Raw genomic sequence first — 17,352 nt, forward strand, 5'->3', positions numbered from 1 at the left:
TCTGCACCAATCACAACTCTCTCGCTGTCTGGGATGCTCATAACTACTTCATCTAGTTCCTTCCAGAATTTCTCTTTCAACTCTAGGTCACATCCTACCTGTGGGGCATAGCCGCTAACCACATTATACATAACACCCTCAATTTCAAATTTTAGTCTCATCACTGATACTCTGATACTCTTTTCACCTCCAAGACATTCTTAGCCAGCTCTTCCTTTAAAATAACCCCTACTCCATTTCTCTTCCCATCTACTCCATGGTAGAATAATTTAAACCCTGCTCCTAAACTTCTAGCCTTACTACCTTTCCACCTGCTCTCTTGGATACACAGAATATCCACCTTTATCATAATCATCATGTCAACCAACTCCTGAGCTTTTCCTGTCATAGTCCCAACATTCAAAGTCCCGACACTTAGTCGTAGGCTCTGTGCATTCCTCTTTTTCTTCTGACGACAGATCCGGTTTCCTCCTCTTCTTTGTCTTCGACCCACAGTAACTGAATTTCCACCGACGCCCTGCAGGTTAGCAGTGCTGGGGGCGGGCGCTGTTAACCCGGGCCACGACCGATCCGGTATGGGATTCTTTAGATGAACGCTCATATTTGTTTGGCACAGTTTTTACGCCGGATGCCCTTCCTGATGCAACCCTCTGCATTTAGCCGGGCTTGGGACTGGCCTACAGATTGCACTGGTTTGTGCCCCCCCATAGGCCTGCATTACCATTTGTAACAACTGATTATTAATATTATTTCAATATAGTTGATGATCTATGAGATTGTCACCCTGAACCCATTTTCACAACAGGGCCTGCTTAGTAACGGAAATCTGCATTGCTTTGTGGTTCTCGTTTCGCCTCCCGTACAGTAAAATATAATATAATGATATAATAAATATGTGACGCAAATTCCAAGAAGTGTTTCTCTTCTTCACACTTTAATTTCTTTTTGCTGCAGCAAAAATAGGAACGGCCACAGCAACTCTGAGGCACACGCAGAATAAGTGAGATCTGCAAAACACGCACACACACACACACACACCACACACACACACACACCCCGAGACACAACGTGTAGGTGGGAATGACAGTTGAATTGAACCTTAAATAAGACTCAGTGTGAATCTTCCGTGCTGACTTCAACGCTCGTTTCTGTGGAAACACAAATACACACATCGCATTCTTTGAAATCCTCCTCCATATTTGTGTTAATGGGAAGGACAAAACCACATTTCTAAAATCAGCTGAAAGACTGGAATGGGTTGACCTTGTTTGAAATGCTTCTCAGGGACGGGAAATTGAGAAATCTCAACTCGCAACTGGTGGCTAGAAGTTCTTTATTTCTCATGCGCACTCCTCTCACTGTTTTTGATTATGTCACTTGATAATTACAGGATCTGTAATTTGTCTCTATTTACTGACTCTAAACGCTTATGACTCAGTAAAGTAGACATACTAGATATTTGCATGTTGTGGCTCTTTGCAGGAACCTACAAGCATGAAATGATATGGACAGAAAACGAACTTTTGAAATCATGAAGGACGAGCAAACAAACAGTCGCACTCACAATCACACCTACGGGCAATTTAGAGTTTCCAATTAATATTTTTGGGATGTGGGAGGAAACTGCAGTACCCGGAGAAAACCCACACATGGATGGGGAGAGCATGCTAACTCCACACAGGCGGCGTCGGGATCTGAAACCCAGTCCTCAGAACTGCTAGGCAGACAATAAAGAGTCATCCACCGTGCCACCTTAAAACAAACCAAAAATAGTGACAATGATAGCTGAGCAATGAGATAATGACCTTAAAACGCCAGATTTTTTCAACACTTTTTGCTGTGTTAGAAAAACGCGTAATATGCATTAATGTTAAAAGGAAAAGAATACAATGTTCATCACAAACTCAGCTTTTTGTCTTCATGTAGAGATTCACCTAACAAGCAATAAAGTAATTATATATATTATTGATAGTGGCATTCTGATCTTGAAAACGCCACTGTAACACAGAGACACCGTTCTGGCATAAGGGGGACGTAGATTTTCCATTCTGCTGGACCTAACAGCTGAACAGTACGCACACATAGCCAAAGCAAAAACAGTGTGGCAAAAGTTTTTATGAAACATAAAACTTGGATTTCACTCTAACAAAGTTTTTTTTTAATCCGGCAAACCAAAAAAGTACCAGAAAAAAAGATATTTTCATTCATTTGTCAAAATAACTCGACATTAACTTCATTGTTGTGAAAGAATTGATTGAATCAGTTGATGTAAAAATACTTGAACTGCATTAAACAAATCTCTTTTTATTGTTATTATTTTGGGGAGATTCTAATAGCTAACACTGTTTCGAGAACACTCCTAAATCATGACTACATTTGAACGTAGCGCCATTGTGCTAATTGCATTGTGTTATGATGTTCGTACCCACTAATCCGCAGGCCAACAAATGACCGGCCAAGAGTAAAAATGTCCGAGTCAGCAGGAGGGCGTCTCTGTCTGGGCATTGACCAGTAGCAGAACAGTAAGCCTGCCGGGACTCCACATTTGATTGTTTCTCCCAACAACAAACCTGCTGCCTCTTCCGTGAAAAAAAATAAAACGAAAAATCTCTTGCAGAAAGAAGTAGGTGACCAAGCTGATTTTTGTTGTAGTTGTTGTTTGAACTCAAGTTGAATTGTGCAGGGATGACAACCAGGAAGGAAGTCAAAATGCCAATGGTGGGTTTGTGTCTGTTGCGGCTTCTCTGAACTATTTATCTTAATAAATGAAAGAATTGTGGTTGGACAGGACTGTCTGGAAGAAAATTCAAAGACACAGTGGGAGCGACAGGAAGAACTTCTCCTTACAGCCTGGAAAAGCATGGTGGGTACAACAACACTTTCATAACGTCTGGCGATTTTTTCTGAAGAATACCATTTTTCCAGACTTGGTACAAGTAGGCATTATGCTGGGATATCAGCTGGGATGGGCACCAGCATGCCCACAACCCTAGTAAGGATAAGCGCGGAACAGAAAATTAATGAATGAGTAATAATAAGTAATACATTTATGTACTTTTTGATATCAGGTATCAGTACTTGCAAATGCCATCCATCCAGCCATCCATTTCCTTTGCCGCTTGTCCTCCCGAGGGTCGCGGGGACTGCTGGAGCCTATCCCAGCTGTCAACAGGCAGGAGGCGGGGTACACCCTGAACTGGTCGCCAGCCAATCGCAAAGCACATGGAGACAAACAGCCACACTCACAATTACATTTAGGGGCAATTTAGAGTGTCCAATTAAAGTTGCATGTTTTTGGTATGTGGGAGGAAACCGGAGTGCCCCGAGAAAACCCACGCAGGCACGGGGAGAACATGCAAATTCCACACAGGCGGGGCCGGGATCAAACCTGGGTCCTCAGAACTGTGAGGCCAACGCTTTACCAGCTGAAATGTTATATAGCGTCTTTTTTCAATCCATATGCTGCAAAATCAATCATGAGCCTATTCTGCCAATGTAAGAAGTAAAAGAGCAGATCTGTTTTAAATGCAGGGAATAGCAGTAAAAAGTTACCCGAAAACAAAATACTCACTTCCCACCACTTGTGGCAAAATTGCTGCAAATAATTCCCTGCTCCAGATTCGGTGTAATAAAATAACAGTACCGGATAACAAGATGTTGCTAATTAGGACAAAATGACACAATGTTAATTATTGTCCATGTTGCTCCCTGCAGTGTTCTGCTCTACACCAGCAGACTTTGTGTGAGGAACCCAGACCTCCAGGATCGACCCAGTCGTTCCTTTCCAAACAGAGGCAATGGTCCCGCAGGAAGAGAGTCTTGCAGCCCAGGTAGAAGAAGCCTTCTGCTTCCTCTTGGTGCACATGGAAGTGAGACATCGCTTTTCCTTTGATGCACACACTTCGTCCTCGGTCCGTCTTCTTGTGGCCTAAATCCCGAATGGTCTGGGGTTTTTTTTTTCTTTTTTTTTAACGTTTCACGTATTTATTTCTTTTGCACTGTGATGTGATTGCCCTCTGCTGGCAAATGGTGTCATTTATCATACTTCAAATGCACTGTATGCAATAGGGGAAACGACGCAAACTGAGTACATGTTTATTCGTTTCATGCTATAGTTGTATCATTTGGAAGGTATTAAAATATTAAAATGTTTCAACTGTATATGTAGAGTACATGCCCTTTTGAGAGTCCTAAAATTTCCCATTACTGTCATCTGATTGTGGTACAGAGGTAGCGTTTGTCAATGTTTTGTACAAAAAGTCTTGATTTACATCAGCTTTATCACGTTGTGGTTGCTGTAGTTTTACAAGAAGAGATAAACCGCCACACTGGCACAAACATACTGTCAATCAAAAAAGATTAAGAACAAATATTTTGTCTCGTGGCACCATGCAGCCTTCTTTTACAAAATTAATATCATAGACATAGAGAACGATATAAACAGTAATATAGTGAAACACAGTAAAACAGTGAATCTCAAACACGTTTTCCAGGAAAATTTGACCAAATTAAATGATTATTCCAAGTTGTTTGCCCAAGATATTCGACTGTATAAAAGAGGGATGGCTAAATTCAGCATTACAGTCGTGAAGTTCCAATGAGCAACTGCTGTGCACTTAAATCCCAATCACCTCTGATCCCATGCTGACACTCCGGAACCGCTGGGGCTCCAAAGATGGCACGGTGAGGAAGGACATTTTGTGTTGACCTAAAGAAGGATTAAGAATGGAGGGCGCAGCTTTGTGGTGGTTGATCGCAGGTTGCGAGCTGCAGTGCTCCAGACCGGAGTGGCACGTGAGGTAAAACGGGAAAGGAGAGGGGTGATGGAAGGTGATGGGAATGGCCGAGGCCGGTCGAGCCCCTCTCGAGTGCTGAGGGGGAGGAGGAAGGCGCAGTACAGGAGATGAGATCTCTGCTTTCTCTTCTTTCTCCCATCTTGTGTACCCATCTTCAAGACCACTCCCATAAGTCTCAGTGTCCCCGTCCCTGTGGATTACGTCAGAGTTCCCTTGCTCAGCCCCAAATTGAATCTCCAAAAGAGGCACTCTGGCGCTCTTCTCTTCCCGTAAACTACACACGGTGCTTTGGGTGTCCTGCCCAAGCCCAGATGGCAAAGAGCCCCCTTTGCCCACTTTGCAGCTTTCACTGTCGTCGTCATCGCTGACGCACTGGTCGATGCTGGGGGAAGGATAGAGTCTCTGGAGCTGGGCTGAGGTGCGTCGCAGGGCTCCGCTCATGAAGCCGGCGTGCGAGGGGGCCGCGTTCAGGAGCCGGTTGAAGAGAGCCATATTGGGGTGGCGGCTAACTGACTCCTCCATATTCTCGGCGATCTCCTCTAGAGGCTGGAAGTGCATTTCCTCTTTGGGAACCCTTTCAGATAGCACAGAGGGAGTTCAGTCACTTCTTTGGTAATCACTCGCATCACTCATTTTGGTGATTGGACATTAACGGTCAGGGCTTGATAAAGCTTTTTGTTATACACCTTCAGATGCTTGTGTTTAAAAAAAAAAAAAAAGAATTAACTCATGTCAAATTGTTGTACCTGTAACGATAGTTTTTTAATCTTATCGCTACCTGTGTATCTAGTAGATATGTATCGCATCTGCCTCATGCCAGAGATTCTCAAACCTAATACAAAGTCTTCAGACAACCACAACCAAAGTGCAGGTGCCTGACATCCACTCCAACACAGGAACAAAGTATTTCTACATTGTTGCTTCTCCCCACTGCATGCCTACTCATTTTTTGTTATTTTTGGATGACTTTATTCTTCCAAATTTGTGATAATAGAAGACTCCCATCATAAAACACATTGTAAAAAGTCTTCCAAGAAAAGAAGACCCTGTTATACCCTGCTAAGACTCAATTCCTTTCCATTCTGAATTCCTTTAAGTGTCACGGTTATGTCCCCTGATACTTTTGTAAGAATTGTGTATTTACATTCTTGCCCAGTTCCCAAAATGTAATGCAAATGTCACAAGTTGATAGTGCAGACAATGAGAAAGTGGAACCTAGAGACTCACGCCATATCAAACGTTGACCCTTGGAAGGAAGGTTTGCGGAGGACAAAAAGAGTTGCCGCTGTATAAGGTGGTCTTGGGTTGGAGTCGTTCCAGTAGCGATCCCGTTCCATCATGGGCAGATCGCCGTACATCTCATCCACCGCCATCATGGACACCTGCAGAGTGGTCTTTAGTTAGTTGGAACTTGTTCACAGAAAAATCAACGATACACTCTTACACACCACAAAAGTATGTGCCCCTGCAGAATCTGAGATTTAAATTTGTGCTTTGAGATACGAGTGACTCAACTTACAATTTTTTTTTTTTTTTTTTTTCAAGATGTTGGGACAGTTCTTGCTTTGCTTTTTGAACAAAAAGTTTTGATACAACCACTGTATGGTCAACTCAATTCGCGATCTGCAGTTTGGCACGTCGTGAATAATTTGTAAGCTTGAAGCTGTTTACTGACGCTCCCAGTTGAAGTTTACTGTCAAACTCAACATAAAACAAAGAGAATTACACATCGTGGGTATAAAACACTTGCAAGACTTTTCTTGAAAGTCTGCTGCAACAACAGAGTTGAGAAGTGAGAGCCTTCAGAGAAAGGATCAAAAGCACTGAACTAAAATTACAACTTAAAAGTCACCTTATTCCAATTAACCTGTTCACCCGTGGAACGTTCCAAACAGGTGTTTTTGTTTTTTTGTTGTTTTTTTTTTTAGCATTCCTCAACTTGCATATTTGTTGTTGTCACTGTCCCTCACATTTTAGAACATGGTGCAGGCATAAAATTTCAAATGAGACAATATTTGCAAAAAAACAAACAAAAAAATAAATAAAACCAATAATGTCCATAAGTTTGGACATTAAATACGTTATTTTGCCTTTGCAGTGTATTTGACTGAATCTAAGTTAAATGTATTCGAAAATCCTTGCAGTCTGTTTTATTTATGCTTTACATGTCCCAACCTCAGAAGAATTGAGGCTTTTAAAACAACAAAAAAAAATTATTTGATTATTTCTTCTTTAACAAGGCAGGGGAAAAAGCACAATACAGTGCAGTTCTTGTATAAAAATGTAATTGGATAGTGTCGGTGTAATGACGTTCCCAGTGAGTGTTAAATTTCATTACAGTACAAAAACTTTGAACACAGCAGCCTGAGGATGAAGTAAAATGAACAAGACAAGCATCAACCAACCTGGAAATTTCTGTCAATCAACCAGTTTGTCTCAAAATCATCGTCATCTTCTCCAAAAGGGTTGATCAGCTGCTCTGCAACCTTTGGGAAAAGAAGTATTTGGGAAATGAAACGTTTGAACGACAACTGGAGGAATTTCATTAATTCCTAGCTACTGACCTTGAGCCAGCCGGCATAAAAGAAAAACTGCAACAGGGTGAAGATGGGAATGTAGAGGTCAAGGTCATGGCCTGGATAACCTTGATTAGGATCCAGGAATTGGCGACCAATCAGACATACTAGGAAAAAACTGTAAACAGCTAAAGTGACAACCTGCGGGACAGATAAGGGAACAGTTTACACTTTTCTTTGATTTTATTGATCAAATAATTGGGTCATGTGTCATGACAGAGACTAAGACATGCATACATAGATACAGTATACACTTTTCTAATTGATATGAATACTTTATTTCAAATGATTTTGTGGTCCCCCAAGTGTGTGGAAACTGGAGAACAAACACATTGCTAAGTATGTCTGCACAAGGGAATGAAATACGTGAGCAACAGAAAAAGTATGCCTTCGGTTTTGGCTGAAAGTCAGAGAAGTATTGGTTTGAACGGTGATTATTACTGCAGTTGTACTTTGCTAGAGGTCACGGATTGTGTATAGCTTCAGTGGAGGCTGCAAAATTCCCACTAAGTGTATGAATGATATGTCTGTGTGTCTGCTACATATTTGTAATGTATGTATCTTAATATCCAGAAAATAATACAGTGAATGTCAAGGCGAGTCCCACAGCTACGGAACAGCGTTCAGAATAGGTTCTGTTTTATTCTACCATTCAGGTAATTCATTTTCCTTTTTGTCACTAGACTTTATTCATCCTCACAAGGAACATCTTGTTTCCACTCTGAAGAGAAATTATATTTGGGAGCAGACCAAGTATTTTCCCGCTTACCTGAGTGTAGACCAGCGGAACACTGATCATGTCATAATGAAACAGCATGCCGCATTTCCCCCTGAACTCATTCAGCTCCTGCTTGAAAACCGTCACAGTGCGGTTTGAGATCACATGACAACACGAATCCTCGCCGTTTGTGCGATGACTCGCCTCCAGCAGCAGCTTGAGCGTGTGATCGTCTTTGATGCGGCCCTCACAGCGGGCCACGGCGGCCAGGTTGGTGAACCACACACACGGGATCCAGTATTTGTTGTAAGGAGAGTGGAGGCCTTCAAACTTCTTCCGCTCCTCTCTGGTCATGAATCCTGCAGAGTTTTCAGCCGCAAAACGGTAAACTGTCTTGAAATAGCAAGTCGGACTTTCGTTTGCAGAGCAGTCAACATAAAGTGAGTGGCAACTGGATCCTTGACCTCCGACTTCTTAGCACTGCACCTTCAGGGAATATGAACTAAATGTAAAAGTATTTTGACATTGACTCAAACATGTGCGGCTCGGTAGATTAGGAGTAGTACATTACGTACTTCACAAGCTCAATTTAAAAAGTGAGACTATTACTCATTAATTACACACAAGAAAATACTTTCACAAGGCCAATTCCCATCTCATTTCTATCATTTCTTGATTTTATGATTTTGGGGTTTAATAGTTACAAGCTATAATAATCAAAATTATAAAAAGTAAATCATGAAGTAGTTGTGTCCAAAAGTGGGTAGGAACAAGTTATATTTACTCCGTTATATTTACTCTAATAACATTTTGGATCAATTGTACTCGTCACTTGTTATAATAAAGCTCACTTTGTACTTTTACTCAAGTAATTATTTTAAGAAGAAACAATACTTATACCCGTTACAATAATCTACACACAGCTCGCCACATTTATTTTTCAATAATTGCATGCATAATCTATTTTTTAGACTTAAAAGTTTTGACATGGGTCTCGATTGCTCCAATCCGCCGTGATTACCATGTTGATGTTTGACTGAAATTCACCAAACAACTAAAGAAAGTCACATGTCCACACACAGTCTTCTATTGGCCTTCTCTCTCTCTCTCTCTCTCTCTCTCTCTCTCTCTCTCTCTCGCACGCGCACACGCACAGACACACCCATGCACGCACTCACACACACTATCAAGTCAGTAAACAGATTTCTTTCATTATTTTTAATGAATGCAGCAAACTAATGTTTCTGAAAGGTCATGTGTTTGTTTTTTTTTTTTTTTTTTCAAATGAAAAGTGAAATGGTGGCAGGTGTGTGTGGACTCTCATTGAATATGAGTTTTACTGTGATGTGATACTTCTGAACAACACAGCCACATGCCGATCACGAGATAAGAGGGAGTGAATCCTTGCACAAACAGGATTAGTTTGATTTGTTTTTATTGAGGCTCTATTTAACCAGGTAAAAGATATGTTAAAACATCTCTTTTGCAATGGATACCTGGACAGGATGGCACAAAGTTAAAGGTTAACTCAACTTTATTTTAGTTGTTTATGTTAAACTCCCCTCTCACAAAGATATATCTTGAAAAAATCAAAATCAATTGAGTTGTACACATTCTAGGTCATATTCATGGTGAGATTAAAATTGTTTTACAACACAAAAACCTGGCATTTTAAAAGGGGTGCGTGTATATTTTTTTATACCTACAGCAGCCTTGTTCCTATTTTTGTAATCTGCCCATTGAGTCTACAGTATTGTGTTCTTTCAAAAGTGCAAACAATAATCAATAATTCAAATCCTGGCCCCGCCTGTGTGGACTTTGTATGTTCTCCCCATGGGTTTTCTCCGGGCACTCCGGTTTCCTCCCACATCCCAAAAACATGCAACATTAATTGGACACTCTGAATTGCCCCTAGGTGTGATTGTGAGTGTGGCTGTTTGTCTCTGTGTGCCCTGCGATTGGCTGGCAACCAGTTCAGGGTGTGCCCCGCCTCCTGTCTGTTGACAGCTGGGATAGGTTCCAGCGACCCTTTTGAGGATAAGCGGCTAAGAAAATGGATGGATGGATGGATGGATGGATGGATGGTGGATGGATGGATGGATGGATAGATGGATAGATGGATGGATGGATGCATGGATGGAATAGAAGTTAGTCACTAGTTACTCAGTACGGTGGAACTTGGGAATTCAAACAACTCGAGGGTTGTACAAATTGGACTTTGAGCAAAAAAATACCTCGGTGTTTGACCCAGTTCTCGGAGTTTGAACACCCAAGCAAAGCTGAACCTATGTTGAACGCGTAGCCAAGTCAAGCTGAGCGATGCCAAACGAACACGGGGGTGGGTGGCGAGATAAGCCACGGCCCAAGTCAAGCGGGCAGCCGTACTGTGAGCACGCACATCCACGAGTACTTCTAGATATTTTTCTTTGAATTTTTCCAGTACTTTCTTTGCCATGGACCCAAAGAAAGACAAGTGGGGCTACCAGCAGCAAAGGAAAAAGGAAAGTTGTGCAAACCGTAGTGAATTGAAGGAAGGAGATAATCGCTAAGTGCAAAAATGGTCCGCGTGTTTGTTACAGCTCTAGCTAATTATTACTGGATGGATAAGTCGACTGTTTTGGCCATCCTAAAGAATAAAAATGAAATAAAAGCCAGCTGATGTTGCCAAAGGAGAGACTAGCGTTACAAAGCAAAGCTCACAGTAAATAGAAGAAATGGAGAAGCTACTGGAGAATTATTTCGCAGTCAAATCATGGAAGGTGAATTCCTCCTTGACTCTCGAGCCCCTCTGATACCATCGCACCGTGACCAAAAAGGCAGATTATAAACATTTAAGTTGCTTTAAATGTGTGCATTTTTAATTGTTTAAATATAGGATGTACATGTTTTTATTTAAAAAGGAATTAAAATAGGGATTCACTATTTGGAGGTTGGGTATGGATTAGACTCATTTACATTATTTGCTATGGGAAGAAATGTTTTGACGGTTGAATAAATGGACTTTGGACGCTTCACAAGAACGAATTACGTTCAAACTCTGGGGGTCCACTGTACGTGAGCATTTTTTTTTTTTTCACCAAGTGCTTTCATATTCTTACCCAAGTAATTATTTGGTGGAGTACATTTTACTTTTACTTGAGTCAGATTATTCTAAAATAATAGTACAGTACTCTTACTTGAGGACAAAATACAGCTATTCTACACGTCTGAGTGTGTGTAGTGAATCTGTAGATTTTTTTTTAATTATTTAATTGAACTACAGTATTGTAAAAGTGACTAACTTATTTTTCTCCACCACAATGTGATGTGTTCTGCACTCACACATGGAGTGAATGTCCAGAAGTGGAATCAGGCCATTTGCAATACTAAGAAAAGTAGAGTAAGTTATATCTTGGATCATCTGCGCAAGATCCTCTCTATCAGCACCAGACACTCACCAGCCTCCACCACGTGGTCCATGGTGGGGAAACGCTTGAAGACAGCCGTGCTGACAGATCTGAGGATGAGCAGGGCTGACAGACTGGCGTAACGCATCATGGTGCGTCTGAGCAGGCGGCCTCGCTCATCATTTCCCTGGAGGCCCCCTGAGAGGACACACATGAGCCGATCGGGGAGCGGGATGCTTGTGTACTGGTTCCACCACCGGTTCACCACCAGGGTCACGTAGAAACCTGTTCACAGTGTTCCAGAGGAAACACGAGCCACGGGTTACTGTGCTGTTGGCAAGCCCGTATCAAAGCACAAGCTCCTAAAGTCCATCACTTTGACCATTTGGCTGAATTCACTGTTGAATGAAAATACTTATTTAAAAAAAAAAATGGCGGGGGGGGGGGGTGGATCCAGAACACCTCAACAATCTCTGCATGTGAGTAGGATATTGCCACGTGGGCTCAGTAACATTTCAGAAAACCATAATCAGGAACCTGATTTTTATGCAAGATAACCAGATTAGGCACAACGAAAATTTCATCAAACAAGTCATGTCATTCAAGCAAATTCATACACGACAATACTTGAGTTGAATATGGACAGATCGTCGAATGTGTAGCTAGCACAGCTATTAATGTTAGCTCGGGAGTCCATTCTTTCTTTGATCAATTTAAAGAGATGCCACAATCATTGACATTTGACCAAGGCCAATTAGCAATGGAAACGGAAACTACATCAACCCAACAAAGTTTTTCCTCCTTTTGTGGTGATTTGAAGTTGCATACAGGATTTTAGCTGTAAGGTCGGTCACTTGATTAGGGACAGCGAACAAAAGAGCAGCCGACTGGGCTTTTTGTTATCATGGTGGTATGCAAAGATGGGGTGGGGTCTTACCAATTCATGTTTTATAGATAAATATGGTCCAAAAATATGTATGTTAGAGTCCATTATCTGAGCAGCTCCTCCTCACAAGAGTCGCAGGTGTGCTGGAGCCAACTCCAGCGATATTTGGCCAGGAGGCGGGGTACACCCTGAACTGCTTGCCAGCCAATCGCAGGGCACGTAGAAATAAAGCATTCACACTCACAATCTAAGAGTAATTGAGAGTTTCCAATTAATCTATGTTTTTCTTGGGATGTGGGAGGAAACCGGAGTTCCCAGAGAAAACCCATGCAAGCAAGGGGAGAACATGCACACTCCACACAGGCGGGGCCGAGATTTCGACCCAGGATCTCAGAACTGTGAGGCGGACGCTCTCACCGGTCCTCCACCATGCCGCCATGTTCTAAATACCTGGGAATTGCCCATAGGCGTGATTGTGAGCATGATGAGTTGGGCATTTGTCTCTATGTGATTTGCAATGCACTGGCAACTCAACCAGCGTGTATGCTGCCTCTCGCCCCAAGTTTAAAGACAGATGGTAAGAGAGGTCAAACTCAAAGAGATGATGGTCTTGTCTCGTATAGTTGGCATTACAGCTTACCCAGTACAAAAGACATTGGGATGAGACTGGCATAGTGGTTGCAGTAAATTGCCAACTTCTCAAAATACCTCTTCTCGTCATCAGGCAGTAAAAACCTAAAAGAAGAAAATTCTCATTCAAAATGCGACTCAAAGAATTAGAGCCATGAGCACCTTTAGACTTCATTACCTGTAAGTGATACTGATGGCCGTGTACATGGCGAAGAAAGCTAGGAACTCCTTATACAACACTTTGTAGATACTTCCTTTCCAAGCCAAAAGCAGCTTGGAGAAACCACAGAAGCGAGCGTTTGCAACTCTGGCCGTGTAGGTGACAGTCATTGCACCGGCTCGGGAGCAACAATGCAGGTGCGGACTCACTTCACTCTAATCCCTGCATGTAGAACAAAAATGAAATGACATGGAGGAGTGTTTCGTGCACTTTTCAAAAATAGTGACACCTGAAAAAAATATTTCTTTCTCCATATACCGCCACCATTGTGACCAATATTAATATAAGAATGTAAGAAAAAAGTTATATTCCGGAAAATCACATTTGTTATCATAAGAAACTGAAACATTATTGTTTCGACAATGCCATTGTGCTTGAATACTTTAGGAACACAAAACATCCTCAAAAGCGTATAGCATCTATCCTTCCAGCCATTTTCTTAGCCGCTTATCCTCACAAGGGTCGCGGGAGGGCTGGAGCCAATCCCAGCTGTCATTGGGGAGGTACACCCTGAACTGGTTGCCAGCCAATCGCAGGGCACATGGAGACAAATAGCAGCACTCACAATCACACCTAGGAGCAATTTAGAGTGTCCAATTAATGTTGCATGTTTTTACAAAACTTTGAGAATCACTGGGACAGAAGACACCTAAACCTATACAGTATTTTATAAATTAATGTTTTTTTTATGGTATTCATTGAAACATCCATTTTAAATTCTCAATTTTAACTAACAATTGAGAGGCGACCAGTCCAGGGTGGACCACGCCTGCCATCCAAAGTCAGCTGGGAAAGGCTTCAGCCTTAATGCTATAGAAAGTGGATGGATATCTATTCTTGTTTATTATTGTGGTTGTAGTGTACAGCGGTATAGCATCGCATAATATTCAGAGATGTTGATAAATAAGGTCATCAAACAGCTCCAAGATACAGTAGTTACACCACCATACCCAGTTTTAACACATGATTAACTGCAACTCCCACATACAGTACTTGAAAGTTGTTTTGCTTTTTAAACTTTTGCTTTCAAATGAGGATAATTTCAATAAATAATGGTATTATTGTAGTTACATGTCCGGTATTGTTATTTTAGTGTCTGCTGGTTACAGTTTTAACATAATTAACAGTAGATTACCGAAATTATGGTTCTTTGACAGATAATACATCTGCAATCATTTTATATTTGGTTGAATCAATTATATTTCAACTTAATATTTACTTATCATGAGTTTTAAAGGGAAATATCTTACCTGTTGTAATCTCAGGGTGCATCGTGGTGACCGGGAGAAGTGACTTGTGTTGACATTGAGGAAGAAGTCCTCTCCGAGTGTAAGCTCCAATGGTGTTTTTGGCTGCCGAACACAAAACCCTCACGTCCCCCGGCGTCTACATGGCACTAATCCTCAGAGCCTCCTCGGTGCGTCCCGGGGTAAATCCCCAAATCGAGGAGGAGGAGCTCGTTAGTGCGGTTCCCGACCGGGAGAGAACGGCTGGATGATGGAACACAAGCGACAGGCCGTAACTATTGAACGAGTCTAGAGGAAATTATAAAACACAAGCAAGTGGACCTTGACAAACCTTGGTGTTGAGTAAAAAGCAAAAACATGAACACCCGTTGATGAGCGCATGAAACAGAGATGGAAATGCAAACTATGGCCATCTCCTAAAAGTAGAATCAATTCTTCAGTGTTTCTTGTGTATCGCTGGAGATCTCCGATGTGAAAGGTTAACTGAAGCTTCATGCTTTGTCAAAATAAATCCATAAATTGTCCTGTTCACTAATAAGACCATCAAATTAGTGACCACAAAAAGGCTCTCAGTCAAATTAAGTTTATTTCAGTAACATTTAAAGACATTTCCATAGAAAACGATTATTTTTTCAACTCATGTGCATTCACTGATGGGATTTACTTTGCAGCATCTTCCAGGTCCATCAGTACTCATATCCACCTAAATGCTCATTTTACAGTACATGGTAAATCACATTCATTAATTCATAATTAACAATGCACTTCATGAGACTGGACATGTATTTATATTGTATGTTCTCAGACAATTCTGGAAAAAAGATATTTGACAGTTAAGAGCTTAAACCTCATGCTAAAATCATACCAGGGCTAAAAAAAAAAAAAAAAAAAAAAAAGCTTAGATCAGATACTCCCTTTAAATCTCAGGATGTGTTTGTATGTTAGCCCAACCAGTCAGCACCAAGCTGAGCAATGTTGGTGCAGCCACGGGTGTGTCCTTTGCCTTTCACCTGGAGCGTGGGACATTTTGATGATGAGGGCTCCACTTTTTGTCATGTATTTACATTTTCGCGCAAGTGTAAGACTCATGTGTCGGCAGACCATTCCGCACAAAGCTGGGTGGTGTCGGTGTGTGGTTGGGCCATTGACCATACCGTAGATGATCCCGACCTGAAATAAGTCATGGGAACTTTATTTGAGAAGTACTTTGAGTGCTTTGTGTTACTTTCATGAAAAAGTGCCACTTTGTCACAGCTCTGCATGGCTGGGTGCAGCGAGAAGATGCCACTTCTCCCAAATCCTCGCTGACTGGGACCTTAGCCTCTTTCTCAAGCAAGGAAGCAAGCTAACACAGCCACTGGCATCTGCCTCAGTGGCTCTGCCATTAGCCACTGTCAACCTTCCAAAGCAGAAAGAAGTCATTCGTATGGATGTCGCAGGAACCGGATGTGCAAAGAGCGAAAGGGTTGAGTTGTGCCTAAGAAAAAAAACACAACAGCAGCAATAGCGCTTTTTTTCTTCCCTCACCCCCCTAGACCCCCCCCCGCGCAAAGCTGAAGTCTCCATGGCAGGCAGTTCAGGCAGGCACTCTTGAGGCGGGCGGGTCAGTAGTGGGAAGCACCGCTTTCTAGCAGCTTCTCTTTTCTTCCCACCTGCTTCCCCAGCTCCCGCCTGGTAACTTCAACATGACACTTCAGAAAAGTGACACTAAACACTGGAAGTACTTGTCAAATAAAATTTCCATAACTGTGCTGTTATTTCAAGTAGTGATACTATATTTCCAAGTGTCCATTTCCCTGTATGTTTTTTGTTACTTGATGCAACACCTTCTAGCTTGTACTTCAATTTCTTGGCAGTGTGGATTTGGATATTAGTTAATTTAGCTCAACCATAAACATTCATATTTACCATTTATATTTAGAATTATATTCAACGTTTAAATGTGAAATTTTAATTATTAAAATTTATATTTAAATATAGATTCAAGATTGATAGATTTAACATTTAGTTTGAAGATTTATAGTTAAATTTACATAGCACGACACGGTGTTGTTATCGCGTTAGCCTCACTGCTCTGAAGACAGGGGTTCAAATCCTGGCCCCGCCTGTGTGGAGTTTGCATGTTCTCCCCGTGCTTGCATGGATTTTCTCTTTTCATTTCCTCCCACATCCCAAAAAAATGTATTCATTGGAGACTCTAAATTGCCCTGAAGTGTGATTATGACTGCAAATACTTCTTTGCTTCTATCTGCCCTAGGATTGGGTGGCAAGCAGTTCAGGGTGTACCCAAAGATAGCGGGGTTAGCTCCAGTGATCTCACGACCCTCGTGAGGTTAAGCGCCTCGGATAATGAAAGATGAATTAATCTACCTGTTGGACATTTGTATTCTGATATATTTAACATTTACATTTAACATTTAGACTTCCGCCCAAAGTTAGCTGCGATAGGTTCCAGGGCCCTGCCCCCCCTTAACCAGGATAAGCGGTGATGAAAATGAATGGATGGATGGAAGGTGTAACATTATTTGGATTTTACTATAAGGTTAACTATTGTAAATGGGCATAAAAGTGACTTAAAAACTCCCCACCAGTTTTCAAACATGTTTTGAAGTTAAACTTGATGAAATGATATATTGCTGTTATTTTGGGGGGGATTAACTGCCTTACAAACAGCAACCCATTGTCTTTTGCCACAGTGGACAAATGACATCCAGATTACTCTCAACATGCAATGCGACATAGTCATTGCACCTCTCTTCAAAGGAAGGAAGGAATCAAGCGCTATGATCGGCAATGAATAAAGTCAGCTGAGTTTACACCCGCCAGCAAAGACAGCCCCTCGAGTTAAATACACTGGCTGCGCACAGCCGCAGAATTACGACCAGCTGGTGTA

At 41.7% G+C, this 17,352-nt stretch overlaps 1 protein-coding gene across 2 annotated transcripts; it reads right to left on the bottom strand.

Moving 5' to 3' along the window:
• Positions 1–4,182: 4,182 nt before the first annotated feature.
• On the bottom strand, positions 4,183–13,322 carry best2 (bestrophin 2). Of its 2 annotated transcripts, XM_061830645.1 has the most exons (9): positions 13,171–13,322; positions 13,003–13,097; positions 11,528–11,761; positions 8,295–8,449; positions 8,142–8,219; positions 7,361–7,513; positions 7,202–7,282; positions 6,024–6,178; positions 4,183–5,370 (listed from the first exon to the last, which is right to left on the bottom strand). In XM_061830645.1, exons 1-9 carry the CDS (start codon positions 13,320–13,322, stop codon positions 4,617–4,619), a joined length of 1,857 nt encoding a protein of 618 aa, XP_061686629.1. In that variant the 3' UTR covers positions 4,183–4,616. The 2 variants fall into 2 exon arrangements, with proteins under 2 accessions (XP_061686629.1, XP_061686630.1); XM_061830646.1 differs by lacking the exons at positions 13,003–13,097; positions 13,171–13,322 and adding an exon at positions 12,414–12,521 and having other exon boundaries at positions 8,142–8,449.
• Positions 13,323–17,352: the final 4,030 nt, after the last annotated feature.

The sequence above is a fragment of the Syngnathoides biaculeatus genome, chromosome 9 (assembly GCF_019802595.1).
Source record: "Syngnathoides biaculeatus isolate LvHL_M chromosome 9, ASM1980259v1, whole genome shotgun sequence".
Lineage (NCBI taxonomy): Eukaryota > Metazoa > Chordata > Actinopteri > Syngnathiformes > Syngnathidae > Syngnathoides > Syngnathoides biaculeatus.